Source organism: Acipenser ruthenus, chromosome 27, assembly GCF_902713425.1.
Source record: "Acipenser ruthenus chromosome 27, fAciRut3.2 maternal haplotype, whole genome shotgun sequence".
Classification (NCBI taxonomy): domain Eukaryota; kingdom Metazoa; phylum Chordata; class Actinopteri; order Acipenseriformes; family Acipenseridae; genus Acipenser; species Acipenser ruthenus.
In genome coordinates, this window is record NC_081215.1 from 1,906,282 (window position 1) to 1,927,840 (window position 21,559).

Here is a 21,559-nt window from a genome sequence, read left to right on the forward strand (position 1 = left end):
TCATCTTATATTGGATAGGTGTTTTAATTAAAAAGGCTGTCCAATATATCTGCCCAGCAATTATCCTGTTTGTATTGGATATTCACAATGTTGTCAAGACTGGGAACAATGGTTGGGGTTAAGGTCATGGTTTGGGATCAGATTATGGTTTGGGGCAAGGGTTAGAGCAATAGATAAAATATTACGACATGACTTCATTTGAAGAGCCAGCGTTTTCTGTGTATGGTAAACACGCCTTTCTCAAGGGGGCATGTGTATGAAAACCTTCAGAGGAGGTGTAGGTTCTTGATGCCATGGAAACTGTTAGAATGTGTTTTAGTGTAAATGTTCATAAGCTTTTGGTGGTCTGTAGCTTGTGGTGTCCTCATGTACCTCCATCCCTTTGTAATTGAATCCCTCTTGGTGCAATAATGTACCTTTGTTTTTCTATGCTTGTGTACAGTATATACTAAATCTAGTAAAAGTGGGTCTAATTCAAACCATTGTAAAGGAAACGAAGCTCAAGCCTGCTGAATGGAAGTATTGTGAATACTTGAATCCTGTCCCAATATCCCGATAATTTACAGCTTTAAATAACTGTTCACAAGCCGCAGCCAAAGGCCCCCTTTGCTCTGCATGTGTGAACAACTCATGTGTAAGGTGTTCATATCACTGCCCTGTATACTGTAAGAGAACCTTCTCTGGGCAAGCAGAAAGCCGCATTGCAGTAACAGAGATTGCAGGGACTGACCATATAGTGTGAATCGAGACCTGCACCTCAGCATGTCAGGGAGGTGTGGTGAGGTGAGGGGGTAACCAATACAGGACACCCCCTTTTAAAATTCGACTGCCAGGAAGAAAACCCCCAAAAGACTAGCGCCAGTAGTTTTTAACTCCTTAAGGTACACAAGGAGTTGAGCGCTTGTTCAAACAGTTTCTTCTTGAAAATACATTTGAGAGTAACTCAAGGATCACGAGGAGGAAACTGACAATGTGGATGACCAGATATATCCTGTCAGTATATTGTAAACCCTGATTCATGCACCTCATTTCTGAAATATGAAAGTTACAGTGGCATCGTTTTTATTTGTGGGATGCCTATGCCACTTGTACATTAAAAGGGTTAAAATCGGGACTGAAACGATGTAGATGTGAAGAATTTTAGTTTGCTAATTTCTTGACAAAAATAATTGCTCTGATTTTTTCTTGTAGAGCATTGCAGTCATTCAGTGCTCTATACCGTATGTAAAGGCCTGCTTCTCACTATTCAAGCGAATCATCTGTTTCAAATCACGTAACCACTTATCCGCGCTGCAGACCTGAGACAGTCCGGCTCTTCCTTTTCTCAGTACCCATCCCTCATGTTTTGAAAGCATTGGGTTTCTAACACATTAAACCAGGAGGTTTCTATTTTAAGACTCTGGATAATGAGGGTAAAGGAAGCTTCAAAACCCATAATGTGAATTTGAATTTCACAGCACCAGGCTTTAATAACAGCACAACGAGATGTTCCGTGTTGGGGTTATTGGAACCATCTGTATGAAATCTTCATTGGCAGTTACATTCTGGCTCCGATGTCACCTCCTCCCCACCTGTTGTGGGATAGTTATCTTTCACAGTTTTTTTTTAAAAAAAATACCTCTCTTTTCTCACTTTAAGTTGGAGGCCTCAGCGCGGGTTTAGTCTTTTGGGGTGGGGGGCGGTTGGGGAGGGTTGGGGGCGAGCGGTCCCTCACAGAAATAGAACTCAAGTGATCGTCTAACTTTAAACACTTAATCAATCCTAAAGCAGCAGTTAAATCCAAAAAACCTGGGGAAATGTTTGACAAATTATCCCTTTTTTTCTTATTCATTTTAGAACGAAGGATTGTTTCTTTTGTCAAAAAAATAAATAAGCATAGCAGATTTGTGGGGAGGTGGGTGGTGGATGGAGGTGCTCAAATTCTACTTGGGAGATGGATTGTTTCATTTTTTTCCTTAATACACGCCAGTTTGAGAATTTTTACCCGCTTGCCTTTCCCAGGATTCTTTTTTTATATTTCTATAAACAAATATTTGAAGTAGTAACACAAGAAGGCCTTGCAGATTGTGATTTATGGTTTCCTGGTTAGGAGCGAGTCGCGGGGAATGAATACACGCTCATTAGAAAGAGCTCTGCGTTAGACCACAACACTTCTGCTTCCATGTGCCTTGAATCCAAATTGAACACATACAATAACAAGCCAGCGATGGCAGAGTATTTAAAGAAGGGTGAGTGCATAGCCTTTATTAGTTAAAGTGATCGATGCTAGTGATCCGCACACACTTTCTCCTACAAATCCCTTTTATGGCCTCATAAAACACATGTTAATCCTTATTGTGACTGTGCTGGGCAGGTCACGGCCTTCTAAAAGACGCAATTGTTGTTGTTGGACAAAATGGCTTCTCTTTTATCTTGACTTTTAAAAATAAATAAATAAATAAAGCTAACCAATGCACTGGCAAGTTGCAAGGTTGTTTGTTTGTTTGTTTGTTTGTTTAAATATCTCCTGCAGGCAAAAGCTGTTACTGTAATTGGAGTGAAGTTTGCTTTTTTTGTGGGGTTACCATGTTAAGAGCAAAACATACACAGTTCAGAAAAGCTGAATGCATATCAAACGGTTTTGTCAATGGTACCCTAAGCCACAGTGTAAACTGTTGATGCCCATTAGAAATCCATTGAATACTGCCTGAGAATGGTAGGTAAGTGCTGTATATATACAGCTATGGTCAAAAGTTTTGCATCACCTAGAACTGTAGGACTGAGACATTTAAAAAAAAAAAAACCTATATGAACATAATCTTTTATTTGACATCATGTAATCAAACCTACTACAAAATGTCATCGCAAAAGCCTCCCAGAAGCTGTAATAGTAGTACAGTATTTCATGTTAGATTTCGAAATGTCACATTTTTTTCAATTTTTGTCAGTTTTTAGTTAAGCATATGGAAAACTACAAAGTGGTGTGTAATTCAATATGTTAGCGTAACATTATTCAGCAGGTTTCATTCGACTTTATGAAGCAAAATTAGTTAATTCTATAGGGTGATAGGATATATATATATATATATAGTATAGGGTTACACTGCACCTGCTTGCCGTAATGAGTCTATATATCTCCTCACTAATTGCTCTAAATACATATCATAAACTGAAGCAATAAACCTGACTTCCAAGACTGTTAGTAAAGCAGAAACACATAACACAACAGCCCATAGCTCAGTCACATTAACGAGCAGTTGTAAATCACACTGGATTGTTTCATTATTGAGGCACAGTCTGAAAAAATAAAAATAAAAAAAGGTATTTTTTCTAGCAGCACCAGGATTGTTTCCCACTGAAATTATACTGTGCCGCCTTCGAAACAGTCAAAGTGTACTGCAGAAATGAAGTGGGTGTGTTCTGCCTGGTGTGGGGAGAAAGTGAAACAAGCATTGCTGGAACGGACTCAATGAAATCTGTACGCGATGAAAACAATCGGAGCGATCATAATTCTGTTTGCAAATGCAATACAAGATCTAAATCCGGTCATTCGATAAAGGATATGAAGATCAAACCACTCTCTGTGCACGGGAGTGTTTTTCTGTATGTAAAAAGTATGTAAAACACCAGGAAGATTCTGTCTTGTAGATTTAAAGAGCAGTCGTAGTCTATCCACCTTTGTTTAGGTGAAGGAAATACTCAAATATGCATGTCTGTTTCGCCTTTGATGACGAATGATCTTTGACTTTTAATTAATGGTAAGCACTGGTAAGCAAACGAAACAAAGCAGTAAAAAGGCCTTTATTAAAAATGCTGCCAGCTGCATTTGTTTCTGTCATTTTCCCAGTAGTTAGGTGCTGTTGTACAAAACAGCAGCAATCCCTAAAGAGTTAATGTGAGTGCATTACTCAGCGCCTTCATCTCTCCCTCCCTGCCTCCATCCCCATCAAGCTTATATTTCCATTTAATCCCTCTCATAATAGGCTGCTATTCTGCAGATTGGATCTGTCTGCTTCACTAATGGGGCCCAATGGTGTCAAACATTTCAGCAAATATGTGCCAGCCGGCACAGAAACTCTCTTCTGGACAGGAAACTACATTTCTTTTTTTTTTTTTTAGGTCGGGGTATTTTTTTTTGTTTTCTGTGCCCTCCTTGCTAAACCCAGTTCCACTCTTGTTTAGATTCATTTAGGTGCTGTGATGGTGTGATTTATTGATGTGGAGGCTCTCTCTTTATATAAGTGATGTACCGTGGTATGTCAGTGCTTTGTAAAAGAATGGGAGGCTTTATATGCATGGGGAAAAACCCAGCCTACAAAAGTACTGCACAGGGGCGAGTGTGAATTTGCATTTCCAACAACTATAGTAAGAGGGAAAGACTTTGCATTTCTCGCTTCTCACACTTTCATACACTGTTTGTGTTGTTAACTCAGCTAACTTACTGGTGCCAAGCTGCAACTGTCACCTACATTTAGCGAAGACTTTCAAGTGAGGGCTTTTAAAGCATGATACTGAAGTTTCATATGTCAAGATGTCAAACCACTGTTATTACAATCATAGCTAGGCAGCAACTCCAAAAACTCCAAAAAAAATGTTTAAAAAAAGAACTGAATTGCCCAGTACTTTCATTGCCAAAATGTCACACATTGGAGCTGAAGCTTTGTCAGTAAGGCTCAGAAAGTCAGTGACAGTAGGCATTTCTAGGTCTATTTTTTTTTTTTTTTTTTTTTTTTTTTTTTTTAAATACCTCCCGGCCCTGTCTCTTATAAAATGTTATCCAAGAAATGTCAACTTTTTTTGGTCTGGCTTTAATGATGCTCCCACCCCCCACCCCCACCCCCCCCCACCCCCCCTCTCTCCAACACACCCTCTCTCACAGCTCCCTGCTGCCTGGTAAGAACTGAATCACTACATGGACAGCAGAAATGTTACTCACAACCAAGGCAATTACCGACTTGCAGACTCTACGACAAACATAGCTTGGACCAGATGTGGAGTTTTATGAGATCCAGACCCAGGCTGCTTTTTAATTATTTAGATCCTGTTAAAAAACAATCAAAATTGTGAATGGGCATGTCAAGGAAAACAAATCAGAGTTTAAAAAGCAAAAAAAGGGGGGGGATATGGTAGTTTTCCTCAATAAAAGTTTATTACTCCTCAAAGATTTGACATTCATATATAAAAAAATACATAAAGTAGGTCTAATCGCACATGTATGCCTGTAATAGCACACCTGTGCAATATGCCTGCTTTGTAATCATCAAGAGAGGAAACAGGCAATAAATTCAACAGTGGCCTTCTCACAGTTCTGTTTTGTTAAGAAAATAGGAAGCATGTATATACAGCCGTAGCATGCCGTAAACTTTTCTGCGGCAGCTCACCTGACAAAATGTTTTAAACAGTTAGATATGGGTACTGGGACAGGCGCGTGTGTGTGTGTCTGCTATTTTTAGAGTCAATAGAATAACATTGTAATGTTCTCTGTCATGCTTTTTGCATTATGTGTTTTTTTGCACGTGAGGTTGCAGTTGAAACTGACTCTTCTCAAGGTGTGAGTTGCCTGTCTCCGTCGCGGGCACAAGCTCAAACAAGGGCTCTCCTGGAGTCCTGATTAAACAGTACGCTTTCTCACACGCAGAGCTCAGGATAGGGCTGCTTAACTGCAGGGGCAGGTTTACTCTGTGTTTCCTCCTTGCTCCAGTGCAGTGCTATCACTGTTTTTCTGAAGTTCACCCACAACAGGGTCTGTTACATTGATTGAAACAGTTTTCGGATCTTCACACCACCGCCAAGCAAACTGATAAAAAAAAAAATACTCTTTTGAAGTTGTTACAGAACGAAATGCTCTAAAGAAAGTTCCACTGTTAGAGGTGTTAGGGTGTCTTTTTAATAATGTCGGTGACAGTTTAGATAAATGGATTGTAATATACCCTAGAATGCTTGTAAAAGACTCTGTGTTTTTATAGCTGTGCTATTATGGGGAACGCATGTTAACCTGCAAACTTTATCATGATAAACTTGCACCAAGGGTGAGAAAAGACCCTTTGATTTGGAAGGCATATGATTTGAGCAGATCGCTTGTTGCGTCTCACTGACTGTGCACAGAACTCATCCAGATTGCATAAAGCCAGTTCACCCAGTAGCGCTCAGTTTATTGATAGTACTGGTAGGGGGCGAGATTATACGAGAGGCCCGGCCGCTCCTCTTCTGGCCTCTCTCTCCACACCGTCCTCACTCCAGCAGAGACTGCTGAAGTTAATAAAATATGATTAATGGGGCTTTTCTTGCAGTAATCTTTGTAACAGACAAAAGCTGTCAGGCGGAATTGCTTGGAAATGAGCATTATTGGCTACTCCCCTATCTCCCTCTCTCTCTCTCTCTCACTGGTTTGTGTCTCAGTAGGCCCCCATCCATCAGACCGGAGACTGGGGCTCTGGGTCTGCCATCCGTCATGCTGTTTATTGGACAGTTTGGGTGCCGGAAATAGCAGAGAGAGTGTCTTCTTATAGGAGAGCAGAGAAACGAGCCGTCTAATTAGCAGGAACTGGAACATTATTTTCTGTTGTAACTTTTAAGGAAGTTTAAGGTCTAACAGACCAACTGGAAAATTGAATGTCTGTGGTTTATCATAGTGGCTGGCAACTGTTAAAAAAAAAAAATAATAATAATAATAATAATAATAATAATAATTTCCACCACCATTACTGCAGGAAATGAATAGAAAACCATGCTTTATAAATATTTACCAGTATATATGTATGCTGTCTGTATAAGGGATATTAAAACCTGTAAGAACACATGTAAAGTATGCAGATACATTTGTAAAGATAAAAGTGAAATAGAAAATAGAGAAAATACATATTCAGAAACCCATCATGCAAAACTAGCAGCCTTGTTTATGGTATGTTTTGCCAAAAAATTTAACAAAATATAAAAAAATAGGAGAGACAGGTACAGCATTATATAATAGAATACAGAATCGCCTTTCAAACACAAGAAATACAAAAGTAAATGAAGCAATAGTTATATATGCATGTATATCTTTTGTTTTTAAAGGAGCACATCATCGATACTGCCCTTCCCGCTGAAATGAATCCAGCTAATAAGGTCCTCCACCTCACTGCTGACAGCAATGGAGGAGCTTACAGCTGCATAAACTTCAGGGCCTAGCCATTCCTGTCTGTGATTCGCCATGCTTTCCCTACAATTTTGGCTTCGCTGAACTTTTCTTTTATCCTGTCACTGCATTCCACCGTCGCTAAATATAACTCGTGGTCTGTTCCAACCACGTCCTGAACCATTAAACCAAAACCCTTCAATCATTTAATTATCCCTATTATACCATTAATGGAACTCCAGGATCGGAGTTGCCTACCCCAAATCCAAGGTCAAACATTTCCCCCCCAAAAAAATACTTATGTAACCCCTTCAGGCACCCAAGGAATCGAGTGCTTGTTCAAACGGTCTCTTCTTCTAAAAGACATTTTGAGAACGACCTCAAAAGGAAACGGACAATGTGGATGACCTGTCAGTACATTGTAAACCCTGTTTCGTGCATCTCATTGCACAAATAAGAAAGTTAGCAGAATGTATTTATTTGTGGGGCACAGGTGTCCCTTGTACCTTTTTAAAAGGTTAAGATTGAAAGCACAATGCAGTACTCTGAAACTATATTGTATATTTGGAAGAATAAGAATACTCCTGTAATGGTGTTTATTTAAAGTTGCCTGATGTTATGGCAGTACTGCAGGCATCTACAGCGTTCTGCACAAGCTGTATCTGGAATCGTCCAACCTTTTACCCACCTTCATAGCACCAGTCACAGTTTTCAAGCATGGCTGCCCTCTAGCTGTCAGACTTTGCTCGTCACTTTTAGATTTTTTTTTTTTTACAACAGCCTCTGTGGCAACTGACACACACTGTTAGCTTTCTTTTGTTTCTTACGCTGGGAGAATCCCACAGAAAGCAGTAATAAACACGTCACTTAAAGAAAGGGATAAGTTGACAGGGTTTTTTTTTTTTTTGCTTCCCCAGGATATGAATATACAAACGAGAGAGAGGCTGTTGCATTATCAGACTGCTATTGTGTTCTGCTTCTTTCTCTTTATATGTTGGCATACTCTTCCTGTTTTTGTTCACGAAAGGAAATCTTCTGGCATCCTTTTTTGTTTGGTTATTTGAAAGTGCCAAGTTTAGTGTGGAGCAGTGTGGTTAGGGCTCTGGGCTCTGGACTCTTGACCGGGGGGTTGTGGGTTCAATCCCTAGTGGAGGACACTGCTGCTGTACCCTTGAGCAAGGTACTTTACCTAGATTGCTCCAGTAAAAAAACCCAACTGTATAAATGGGTAATTGTATGTAAAAATAATGTTGTAACAGTTGTAAGTCACCCTGGATAAGGGTGTCTGCTAAGAAATAAATGATAATAATAATAATTTAAGAACCACACTCCCGATTTCCGGAACGCAACAAGATGCTTATTTCACCTTGGGAATTGTTGCTCGGGACGCGTTTTTTAAAAAGTTTGACAGCTGGTTTATCCTCCACCCACCTAACAAACCAGCACAAACACACATCGCTTTTCACTTTTCTCATAAACAGCTTTTCATGTTGGTTACTTCCTGCAGTCGTTCTTACCCCCCGTATTGAAATGTTCACACTTTAGGTGGGTGATTCTGCTGCTTCTCAAACTGGAAAAACATGATTAAAAGCTGCAAAGTTTGGGTCACAGTTGTGGTTTCACGCAGCCTTTTGACCCCCGCCTTTTTCAGACCTCTGCATCGATCAAATCTTGAGTGAAATTTCCACATTGCGGTTTCATTTGTATAACCAGTTTACAGCTGTATTCAATGCGATACACCGGCATACTGCAGCAGAGAGGTACAGTAAAGCATTTTATTTTTAAAAAAAGGCAAACCATGGTAAACTCATATAAATGCACAGTACAAGCAAGAGAAAAACTTGGAAAAACAGCTAAATACTAAGCAACCTTTTATAAGGCTTCTCCTTATTTAACAAGATAATAATTCTTATTTAAAAAAATATTTGTTTTGTAAGCTTATAAATCCAGTTTAATACTTCTCTCACCAAGCTTTTTGACACATATGTATAATGCCATATTTAAGGCCATATAAATTGGGTACCATTCTTAAAAAAAATACCCTGTTTTTATCATGCTTTACAGTACTTCACTGTGAGGTACCATTTTTGCCACGCTGTTACATGCCTTAGTACGGGGTTTCCTATATTCCAAGGAAGCTCTTTTGTAAACAAAATGAATCACAAATGCGCACACACACACACACACACACACACACACCTGGCTCTGTCAAGACCATAAACACCTACCAGTCACTTTATTGTTTTGATGTGTTTTTTTTAAATTATTTTCCTGCCATAGACAAAGAATTCCTGCTTCCCAGACTGTAGCTGTCAACACAGCCCTTCCACATCCTGTTTCTGTTTTAAGTAAAGAAGCTCCTCTTTTCATCAGGTCTACCCGCCGTGTTGCTGGATAACGCAGACACTTGTCCATTAGGAGTCAGTCTGTGCTGCCTATTGGCCGTTGAGTTGGGGAGGGGATCCTGTCAGTCCTCTCACCAGCGCATGTATCGCTTTGAGTGCAGTGGCAAAAAACACGCCCAATATACAGCAGGAGTCACAAAACTCCTTTTAAAGTTTGTAAAAGTTTGAGTCATGTTGTGGTTGTCCAATTGCTTTGTGGTCATATGTGGTTGTTTTACACCTGTTTAATCAATGAAGAAAAAAAAATGCATCAGATTCTTGTAGTAGTAAGCTAAAGCCATTCCTGCTCTTATCCTAAAACTCGTATTTATTATTTAAGTATATTTTTTAGATGTTACATATATAGAGATGTTACCTATATAAGACTGCAGTCTGTCTTTGTCTTTTTATCCAATTACTACCAATGCAGGAAGAGTCGCCATAAAAGCATCTGAAGGGCTGTATTTGCAGAGTTACATCTAGACTTAACTTTTGTGGTTAACAAAATTAAAGTAAGTAAGTTATTGTAACAAATGTAGTTAAAGAGAAAATTAAAACAACAGGTAGATGCAGCCAGTTATAAAAATGCACCAAAAAATGACAAAGTAGCCTATCCTCCAATGAGGATAGGACAGCAGCGTGGAGTAGTGGTTAGGGCTCTGGACTCTTGACTGGAGGGTTGTGGGTTCAATCCCCAGTTGGGGACACTGCTGCTGTACCCTTGAGCAAGGTACTTTACCTAGATTGCTCCAGTAAAAATCCAACTGTATAAATGGGTAATTGTATGTAAAAAATATAATGTAATATCTTGTAACAATTGTAAGTCGCCCTGGATAAGGGTGCCTGCTAAGAAATAAATAATAATAATAATAATAATAATAATAATAATAATAATAATAATAATAATGAGGATAACGGCGCTTAATGTGTTAATAGAAGGTAGCATGTACATGTGTGTGTATGTGTGTGCATGTGCGTGTGCGTGTGTACGTACATATGTGGTGATTGTGATTGAGATTGCCACCCTCTCCTCTCCTATCCCCTGTGGAAAGTGAATAGAGAATAGCGAGCACTGTTCTCAGAATGGACTTGGTCAGTGGAGGTCACGGTTCCTTTAAAGAGCAGCTTCAGACAACAGAACATTGATCCTTGAAAAGCCTTCTTCTGAGTGGAGGCTGAGGACTGTGTTTACATTCACCTCTCTTGACAGTTGCCAGCTCTGAGTGACTGAACAAGGCCGGTCTGACTGGAGGGCTCCCCACTCGCCTCTGATATCAATCTTTCTGTATATGTGGAGAAGTCAGAGTTCGTTTAAATCAGCCCACTTTGAATTTCCTTTTTCTTTGACAAAACCTAATTTATTTTTTAAGATTTTTTTTTTTTTTTTACTTTTGTTTTATTATTTTTCCAACATACTGGTAAGCTGGGTCTCTCTTCTTGGGTTTGTTTTGACATTTCCAAATTTGAAATAAAAATATATCTCTCACCCTAACATCAAAGAGCATTAGGAGCAATGTTCCAGCGTTCGGTTCTGATTTTCTGAACGTGCGGTTTGACAGTGCTAAATCAGAGTTTAAATAGCGGTTTCTGGTCAGGCTTATTACCTAAAAGTTAAGAATCACGATCACATATACTTAAGATCAGTGGATTCAGATTTGATTAGCTTTTTAGGAAATTTGCAATTAAGAAAAAAAACTGTAAAGAATTCCCCATTAAGAAAAATAAATACTGGAAGTACTGTAGGAGATGCAATAAAAAAACAATACAGCTCTGCCCTTTTAATATTACAATCACACTTTCAATAAAGGTCTGATCAAACTTAAAGTAAGCTTAGGCCACTTTTTTAACTGCATAGGGCCTTAGAAAAACACACTATTAGTACTGTAGTCTTGAGATTTTAGTTTTTTTGTTCTTTGTAGTACATCTGTGCCCTTATTTTTGAATCACAAACAATGATCTTGCCTGGTGTGAAAGGCCTGTTCTGGTAAGCACATTCACACACATACACACGTACACTTTCCATACATCTGATTCTTTTCATCCCACACATTCCTCTTCAGCTGGGCACCGTAACACCAGGAAACCCATTAACTGCCAGGAGAACGCAGCATTTACGAGCACACGAGGCCTGCGTGTTGGCGAGAGGGAGAGGGCAAGGGGGAGGTGGAGGGGGAGGTTTGCAAAGGCGTGGGGTCCTAGTTTGGGCCGGGGGGTGCTGGTTCTGTTTGTATATGCACCCGCACACCACTCGCGGTTTTCCAGGTAGGTGTCCTTCTGACGCAAGCGAAGTTAGGAAAATAAATACACCAAAAGGCTGTCTTTTTCTGTGATTTTTCAACGCTGATCATTATTGGAAGCAGAGTTATTGCAGGCCCTAGTTAGCCTGCGGCTCATTAAGGGAGAAACAGACCTGGGCTGCTTTCTAACTGTGCTTGGGTGTTATGGAAGAGGCTCCACTGCATGTTCAAGTCAAACTGTTTCCCATCAGAAGACACTGTGCTGTGGATCAACAGTTTACTCTGTATCACAAGTGGGCAACGGCTCTTTATTTCACTTCTAGAAACGTGTTTGCTTCCAATTGCTTTGTGGTCATATTGCAATTCAGTTTATACTGTATCTGCCCTATTCTGTGGCGAACAAACTGATATTTGTCATCCAGAAAAAAGACACTTGTAGTGGCAAAGGGTCAGGTTTTGCTAATAAGCTTTAGGCCAGTGTCTCCTAAAATATATAACTTAAAAAGTCTGCAGCTCTGAAGTGAAGTTAACCTTCTTCGTGTAAAGCTGTTGCTTATTGTCAAGACTGTAGGACCAGTGGTGCAAGAGGGGGTACTGTCAGGACACAATTTACAAGCTTTTGCACCAGTTCTCAACTTAAACAAATGTTTTACTTCAGGATAAAAGCGATTCTTCAGCTGTATAATAAGACAAGTACACAAAACATCCTGAAAGAAATAATTTTTGTACACTGCAGTTATACCTCCTTTCATATATATATATATATATATATATATATATATATATATATATATATATATATATATATATAGCATATGACGTGTTTATTGCTTTCATATAGCTATAGATCCCATTATAGCTCTCTTCTTCATTCATATAATAAAGGGTGAAAGGCGACACACACACAGATTTATACAAAACTGACTCCCTGTCATTATATTTAATTAGAAAAATGTGTGCCCATGGGTTTCTATTGTCCCAGCTTGAGATCAGCCTGGGCCGGATGGGATATTAGGATCACTAAAGCCAGTGCTGTGAGTTTTCATCTTTCATTACAGTTGAAATAAGTCTCGGGGAACGTTTTTATTTCTGCTCTGTGGCAGGCTTCAGTTTGTAGATTGAACCAGGCTTCATATTACTGCTTTTAATTTGGTACACATTAAACAATTTTATTATATGTATATATATATCATCAGACATGGAATCAAAGTGAATTCACTTCATTCAAGGGGATTTACAAAAAGAAACAAAAGAATACGTCCCTTCATTATTTCAATATCTGATTTACATCAAAATCAGAAAATGTTAAGAGAAGAATTTTTCACTGTAAAGTTTAGTTCATGTACTGTAAACACTGAGACTGTGTGTCAAATTCATGGATTATCAAATTGTGAAACAATGATGAATCACACTCGAGCACTTACAAAATCTAACACCGTGTCACATCACTGACGACCAGGTGTGTGTGTGTGTGTGTTACAGAATGTGTTCAAACGCTGTGCTGTACACCACCGGAATCCTGTGCTATTCTATAGTTAAGAGATTAACCCTGTTAATAAAGGTAGTAGCGATAGTAGATTTGAAGGTACTGTTCATTAGACACTGTGATATGCAAACACTTGCTTTTCAAGACCTCAAAAGCCTCTTCTTCTGGTGCTGGTGATCATTTAAATGGAATTGTTTTATTTTAGAACCGTATTTGTTTTTCCCAGTTAATCTAATGCACAGTGTCGATTCAGTCTACTACAGTATTCTGAAGTCCAGCCTGGAATCATACTTCAAGTGAGGCATTACATCCAGTCTTTTCTAGTATAGAAAATATGTGTCAGAGATATCAATACACTACAGCTGAACTGCAGAAAGTGCGCCATTGAAAAACAAAGACTTGTGGTTTTCTGCAGTGTTAAAATCAGACAAACCAAAGCTTTATTGACTCAGGTGTCATATGTCAACCTCTTTAGATTATGACTAACAGTGTTGTTACGGCCAGTGTTGCACAGATGAATAGATCTGCAGTCTTTTATATTTGTTAAGTAGGCGTGTATACACGGGAGTGGATGGAGCATTTTATTATGATTTTATTTTCCTATTGCTATATGCTTCATTTTTGAGGTGTGAAAATGAAAGTCTATGTGTGGGCGCAATGCAAAAAAAATCTATTGCTGTTTGGTTTTTCTTTATCTATTTAAAAACATGTTTCGTTATTGCCTGTAGTGTTGTGAAGTACCACCGCCCATAAACTTCAATAAGGCGTGATTTTTTTTTGAGGTTTTGTCTTTTAAGTTCAAAGGTGTGGTGAAGACAATTTTGTGCTGTATTTATACACAGTACTTGTTGTCCAAGCATTTGGATTTGGTTTAACGATACATTAACTTGAAGAGCTGTTTTAAGGCATGCTTTGTTATGACAGTAATTGATTAATTAAATTGACATTCATTATATATTTTTCAGTTGTTTTAGAGAAGGCAGTTATTGGGGTAACACTTTACATGAAGCGTCTCTAATGACTGTGTATTTACATAGTAGTTACTTAGTAAATACACGTGCAGTAGTTACTTAGTAAATACACGTACACTTACTCATGATTACAAGGTTATGCATAGTTACAATTTACTTTGTGTAAATCTTTTTGCACGATATAACCTTAACTCTAACTATAACCGTAACACTAACCCTTTTCTGATACTATCGTGTACTTTGCATATATTGTTCAAAATAAATTACACATTAAGTACATTGTAACTATGCATAATAACAATGTAATTATGTGTAAGTACACGTGTATTTACTAAGTAACTACTAAATACACAGAAATTAGAGACGCCATTTAAAGTCTTACCATTAAAAAAAAATTAAAAAATAAATAAGATATATTCCTTAAACCAGTCCTTCAGATATTGTGTGAAGTCCATCAGGTTACATCCCATTGCAACTCAGCAAACAAAAGGCAGCTTTTTTTTTAATCAATTAAAAAAAAAAAAAAAAGCAACTTGGCATGTCTTGACTAGTAAGGCTATTTTTCTATATGATTGTGATCGATGCTTTTTTTTTTTAATTGATACATTTTAATTCAACTTTGCTGAGAGCTTGATTTATGTATTTGCAACTTCAAAAGCACAACAATATGTGATGGACACTATCGAATTCCACCATGAGCTTCTGACATTACTGCCAGCAGACATATACAAGCACAAAAGGGTACAGCAACATGATTCTGTAGTTAATAAACTAATATAGGGACACACACTTTTTTTTTTTTTTTTTTTTTTTTGCTCTTTTGAAGATACAAATATACTGTAGAGCTTTCAATGTGGAGTAGTGGTTAGGGCTCTGGACTCTTGACCGGAGGGTTGTGGGTTCAATCCCCAGTGGGGGACACTGCTGTTGTACCCTTGAGCAAGGTACTTTACCTAGATTGCTCCAGTAAAAACCCAACTGTATAAATGGGTAATTGTATGTAAAATAATGTGATATCTGTATAATGTATAATGTGATATCTTGTAACAATTGTAAGTCGCCCTGGATAAGGGTGTCTGCTAAGAAATAAATAATGATAATAAATAATAATAATAATAATTCTGCAAAGAGTATTTAAATAAGGGTAAGTTGTGCATTTTAAATAGAGTTCATTACTCTTTCAAACCATTTTATTAATCGCCAATAGCAATTTCTAAACATTTTAAAGACGAGTGTGTGTGGTGATTCTTTTGAAGGGTACAGCAGCTGCAGGTTTTTTTTTTTTTTAACATCTACTCTTACGAGTCAAATTCCTTTTTAAATACAAACTCGGATTTCGGCTAAACGGTACAAAAAGCAGTAGTGTGAGAAAGGGAGACTCGACAACGTGAACGATCTCAAACTGGAACAGAAGAACGAAAGCTTAGCAGCTGTCCTCTAATTTTCCCTTCAGAAGTTTGTTTATATTCTCTGAACCAGCCACTTAAAAATGAAGCTGCCTTATTGGGAGCTGTGCTCCTCCTCCCTTGCGCCTGCACAGCAGCCCCCTCTTTATCATGCTTCTTTTCGTCACTCAGCACGGTCTAATTCAAACCCCCTTTTCCTTAACCCTGTTGTTGGTTTAGTCTGACAAAGGGTGATATAATATGGGCTACATTTATTTTTTTACGAAAAAAAAACTTGTACAATCAGCAGAGAGTGGCGCTTCTCCCAGCCTAGTAAATGTTCCTGAGGAGTGACAGACTAACATCTCCTTGTAATCTAATGAGATTACACACCCTTTACTGCATTTAAAACACCACACAGTCCCGTCTGCCCCTAGATCACATCTGGCACAAAGCTGTCACCCTCAACCAGTGCCTACCAAGAGATGTCAAACAAAAGAAAAAAACTATAGTATATTATTAGTTGAGTGCTTGACTAATTTGAATGCTGAGGAAAACATGCAGGATTGTTTAGAGTAACGTTGGCATGAATCAAAATGCATATTACAAGACTCAAGCATCCGTATACTCTAACTCAACTATTCCTTATGGAAGCAGTCAAGGAACAATGATCTTACTCTGTATGTGGATCAGGACTCTTGCATGCAGTAGCTATGGGAGACAGAGCCCTTGTCGTGTATATCTGGGCAGTGCAAGGAAAGGGAACATGCTGCACATTACCTTAAGTTTAATATGTTATTAGAAGAAGGGAGAAAAGGTTGCGTTCTCCACTCAATTATTTGTCTCTTTAAAGGTTTACTATGAAAGCTGGAGGAGTGGTTGTCTGCTTGTTTTTACAGTAGTGTGCACATTTATTGTAATCCCCTCTTGTTTTTGTAGCTTTGATTTGTGCCTTTGAAATCAATCCTCTTTAACTGGAAATCTTGGAAAATTGTCAGAATAGACAAATTAGTTATTGTCTAATTTAGACGACTTTAATAGGCCACACGTGCAATTCATTTAAAATAAGAAGAGAAAAGCAACACATAGCCGCAAATGGAAAAATGCATGAGGCTTTTCAGAAGTTGTTTAAGATGCCTAATTATAGAACAAAGTGGTCTAACCTTTTCACACACGAGTGCCTGTTGTTTCTATATGACTGAATACCGACCGAAAAATGTAAAATCTCACAGGTTTTCATGCAGGTAGGTATGTAAAGGATATAAATATCAGTCCTTGAGGTGTTCTAAGACATTTGCACACTACTGTACTGTAGTTCATATGTAATAGAATTTTAATAGCTAACACAGATGTACTCACCTCTCCTGTCTCTTTCCCTCTGCAGATTGCTGGTGATTTGGGAAACGTGAAATTCTGCGTTGATGCCAACCAAGCTGGCACAGGGAGCTGGCTGAAATATGTGAGGGTTGCCCGCTCCTTTGAGGAACAAAATCTAACACTGTGTCACATCACTGACAACCAGGTGTGTGTTACAGCATGTATTCAATCACTGTACTGTGTATACCACTGGGTGACACAGCCATTCTGACGTGAGGAATCCTGGGCTATTCTATAGTTAAGAGATACCCTGTTAGTAAAGGTAGTAGCGATGATAGATTTGAAGATGCTGTTCGTTAGACTGGCTGTGATATGCAAACACTAGCTTTCAAGACCTCAAAGGCCTCCTCTTCTGGTGTAAGTGATCATTTAAATGACAGTGGTTTACTTCAGAACTGTGTTTGTATTTCAGTTAATCTAATGCACAGTGTCAACTCTTTAGTCTGTTACAGTATTCTAAAGTGCAGCCTAGAATCATACAGTATTTCAAATACATCATTTATTTTATTTTGTATATTGTGCATGTCCTTCTACTCTGCATTGCACATTCATGGGTGCATTCAGCAACATGCAAATCCAGTGAGATATCTCTAAGAGTCTGTGAGAGTCTCTCTAGAGGGTGGCATTTACAGTAGATCCGACCCTCTTTAGATTAACTCCATTGGGTTTTCTGTCTGTTTTAATGAGATGCAAAGACAATGTCAGTAGACAATTCACTTCTGCAAATATATATACCTAATGCTAGTTCCAGGTGCAACAACTTCTATACTGATTCCCATCATACTGACCCTTGTAAATGTGTATAAAGATACTTGTAGTAGATGGTGCCTTCACTCTTGTTCTGTATAGTAGAGACACACACAGAGTGGTCCACACTAAGAGGCTGTGCAGCCCGAGGATAGCGGAGAGCATGTTTTTGATCTTTTCAGCATTTAAAACACACGCGTTTGATGGTACAAGAGAGCAGTGTGTGGGTGTTTTTTTTTTTGTATTGTTTGAGCTGGACAGTGGGGGATTATGTGGGGATCCTGACACTGATTGATGATGTATCTGACTTTTTAAAGCCCTTCGCCAGAAGACTTGTTTTTAATGCAATCAAGACAAAAATGTCTAAATAAAAATGTCTGTATAATCCAAAGTTTTTTTTGTTTAGAGTATAAGAGCCTTATCGTAAGCCAAACCAAACTACCCATGCATCTAAGCAAGCTGCAGCTTCACACATAACATTGCGGTCTTGCAGTCAGTCAGGAAATTCAGATACTTCAGCAAGTTCTATCTGTGTTCTGTAAGCAGCTCATTTCACACGTAATACAAGCAACAACAACAACAAGAAGAATCGGACAGTAAAGTAGTGCAGGTGCCACATGTTCCAATTGTGCAAGGAAGGAGCAAGCATGCAAGACTGTCATTTCATCAAGGGGGTCTAAAACCCTGAGAACATTATCATAATAAATTATAAATACTGTTTGCACTTCTGATTGTGTGAATTTCATAAATATTTTAATTATGTAGTCGAGGGAAACACTGTATCGGCCCCATGATTAGCATCAATGTAAAAAAGCATGGTTGACTTATTAACATTTAGCCGACTAGCCTAATATCTTTTCTTAAGGTTTACATAACATGATATAGGCAAGTATACAGTTGTAACCAGAAATAAGCAAGTATATACAATTATAAATATATATTTAACTAAAATACTAAAATTATATATATATATATATATATATATATATATATATATATATATATATATATATATATATATATATATATATATTCTACTCAAGAGTTTAGAATGCGAGTTGACAAACTTTATTTTGTTTGTTTTGTGTTTTATTTATGTATTTATTTATTTATTTTTACAATATGTTCACTAAATGCATGTCCTGTGTATTTAAGTTCGTTTTAAAATTACATACTTGCACTTTTGAAAGCAGACGAGAAACCCATAAAAACAGGTCTACACCCAGAACCATCGCGTTCATTGTTATTAAACACAAACAACCCGGGACATTTCAGATAAGGTCGTGTGTTGTTTTTTTTTCTGTAATGTATAAAAAATAAAAAATAAAAAGTGATAACGCCAGATTTCGTCGGTGTTAACAATTAATAATAGATGTATCTGTGTTGCGGTGGTCACTCATTATACTGGATATGGGAGGGGTTTCTTGTGCACAGATCAGTCAGTCCCCTCTTTCAGATAAGAAGGGAGGGGAGGAGTGGCTCTGGTTACGCAGACCTTGAAGAAGCAATATTGTATCACTAATGAGAATACCTCAAATCACCCAAAGCCCCAGACAGACTAGAGTTGAGAGATTCTGCGAGCAGGGACGCTCGTCTGTCCTGCGTGCCTGTGCGACAACCGCGCGAGGCCTGACGGAGCACAGGCGTAGTAAAGTTATAATATGGGTTGTGTTGTGACCGCCACCGGCACAGAACTACTGTTATTACACCTGGAGTCTTTGAGAAAAACGGCGCAACTTTTACAACTCCACCGACTCAAGGAAAACGAAAAGGTCAGCAAAAAAAAAAAAGAAAAATAGAAAAAAACAAGTAGTTTGTTTTATTTGTGTATTATTATTATTATTATTATTATTATTATTATTATTATTATTATTTGTCAAGCAATAACGAATGCCGTTGGTGTTTTTTTCTGTATTTTTGTAGTGGTTTATTTATTCCACATCTGTTTGTCAAAGTATTTCGTGTTCATAATAAAATGTGCAGCACAAGTTTCGTGTATATAATATATATATATATATATATATATATATATATATATATATATATATATATATATATATATATATATATATATATATATGTATATACACACACACACTGTACATTAACTTTTTTGCAGGCACGGGTGGTGTAGGGTTTCATTGTGTGTTGCTCGAATATACCTGATGCAAAGTGCGGCTGAAGTTTGTTGGAATTATGCTCTCAAAAGTAAGAGGCTTTTCTTGAGAGCGGTGATTGAGAAGAAGTGCACCGGTCGCCTTTTAACTTAACGACGGGCGCCCCCTACTGTCAAAGCCTGGCAACGCCATTGCTATTATTTCTATGTTTGAGTTTCTATAGGGAAACTTTTTTTTTTCTTCTATTATTTATTTTATTTTTTTAAAAGAAAAACGTTTTGGGTCGCACTCTGTATCTAACACACGTTTATATTCCTTACAGAATACATATATCTGCTGTGTGTCAAACCTTTAAAACATCTCGATTTACTGCTAATATTTACTCACATTAATCAAGTAATAATGTATTTTTTAAATATGTGAACTCATTTTACTTGATTTTTAATTGCAGTCTCTAACACGGATACATCCAAAACATGAGTGCGTAATTTGTTTATTTAAAAGATCGGTAATAAAACACTAGGTCAGACACATGGTATTTGTTAACCTGTAAGCATACACCAGTAAAAGAACACGAATAAAATAAAAAAAACGGTGTTTAACAGACATGGTACTGTGAAAAAAAGCGATTTAAATTATCTATCAGTATTTTATCTTAATCGGCGTCCCGTTAAATAAAGAACAAAGGACAGCATATTTAAAAATGTGTTTTTATCTAGTGAATTGCTGAACGCGTGGTACTTGACCTGTTTGTTAAACTATATGCCATAAATAACTAACATGATAATAGCACCAATTTAAGAGAGATTGCAGTCTAATATTAATGAACGGACAAATAATTTCTAAGCTGTCGTTCCGTCACAATTTTTAAATATGCAGAGTTTGTGCTGGTTTGTTTGGCTTTGACAGGTCTGTTTAAATAACACTTTGTCTTTACCTGTATGCTGCTGGCGTGCAAAGACACTATTTTTTCTGAGAAATATAGTATTATATTTATTATTTTACATACCGGTCGTCAGGTCAAAACAGCCTTGTATTTAAAATACCCACGCAGGAATGGCGCTAGCTTTCTTAAAATACAATGGGAACAACAATATCTTAATAGCTTTTTCTGTGCCTGGTATATATCGACGAGGAACATATCAAAATTGTATTAGATGTGTGACACTGATAGAGGAGTCCGAATACAGTGTTTTAAAACAAATACAATTTTAATGAAAAAAAAAGCCTCAAATATTTATCCAGTAAACACTGAGGATCATGTACATTGGAATTGCTGTATTTGGGTATCGTTTTATTTTCTGTTTGAATAATTTCTCTACTTTTTCCTTTTATTTTATAACCTAATTTCTCCGACCAGGACACCTTGAAATTTTTTTTTTTAAGATTTCCTAAAATTGTATTTATTTATGAAATAATCATTTTTCTTGCAATGTTTAGTTATTAAAATATATAACCACAAAAAAAAAGCTTGACAAACAAAATCATATAGAATTCGGATTATTTATTAAACGTGTCTATGTAGAGTTTATGTATTTATTATTTATTATCACATAGTCATTATTATTATTATTATTATTATTATTATTATTATTATTATTATTATTATTATTATTCCGAAACGAGCACATTTGTTTAAAAATTGAATTGTATTTCAGTTATATGGGATTTAAGAGGCAGAATGATTGGTCGTATTTTTTTTTTTCTTATATATTTTTTTCCCAATGTTTTTATAAACTGACCAATTAAATGACTCCTC

General features: G+C 37.4%; 1 protein-coding gene across 6 annotated transcripts in view; it reads left to right on the forward strand.

Annotated features, from left to right (window-relative positions):
- LOC131701884 (histone-lysine N-methyltransferase PRDM16-like) overlaps nt 1-21,559 on the forward strand; it is a 191,256-nt gene that overhangs the window by 145,196 nt on the left and 24,501 nt on the right. For 5 of the 6 annotated variants that reach the window (XM_059002477.1, XM_059002481.1, XM_059002478.1 and 2 more), the window contains exon 4: nt 16,944-17,081. In XM_059002477.1, coding sequence (XP_058858460.1) covers nt 16,944-17,081 — 138 coding nt within the window. Of the gene's footprint in view, nt 1-16,943; nt 17,082-19,017; nt 19,456-21,559 lie in introns of those variants that run through there. The other variant, XM_059002482.1, reaches the window with a different exon arrangement.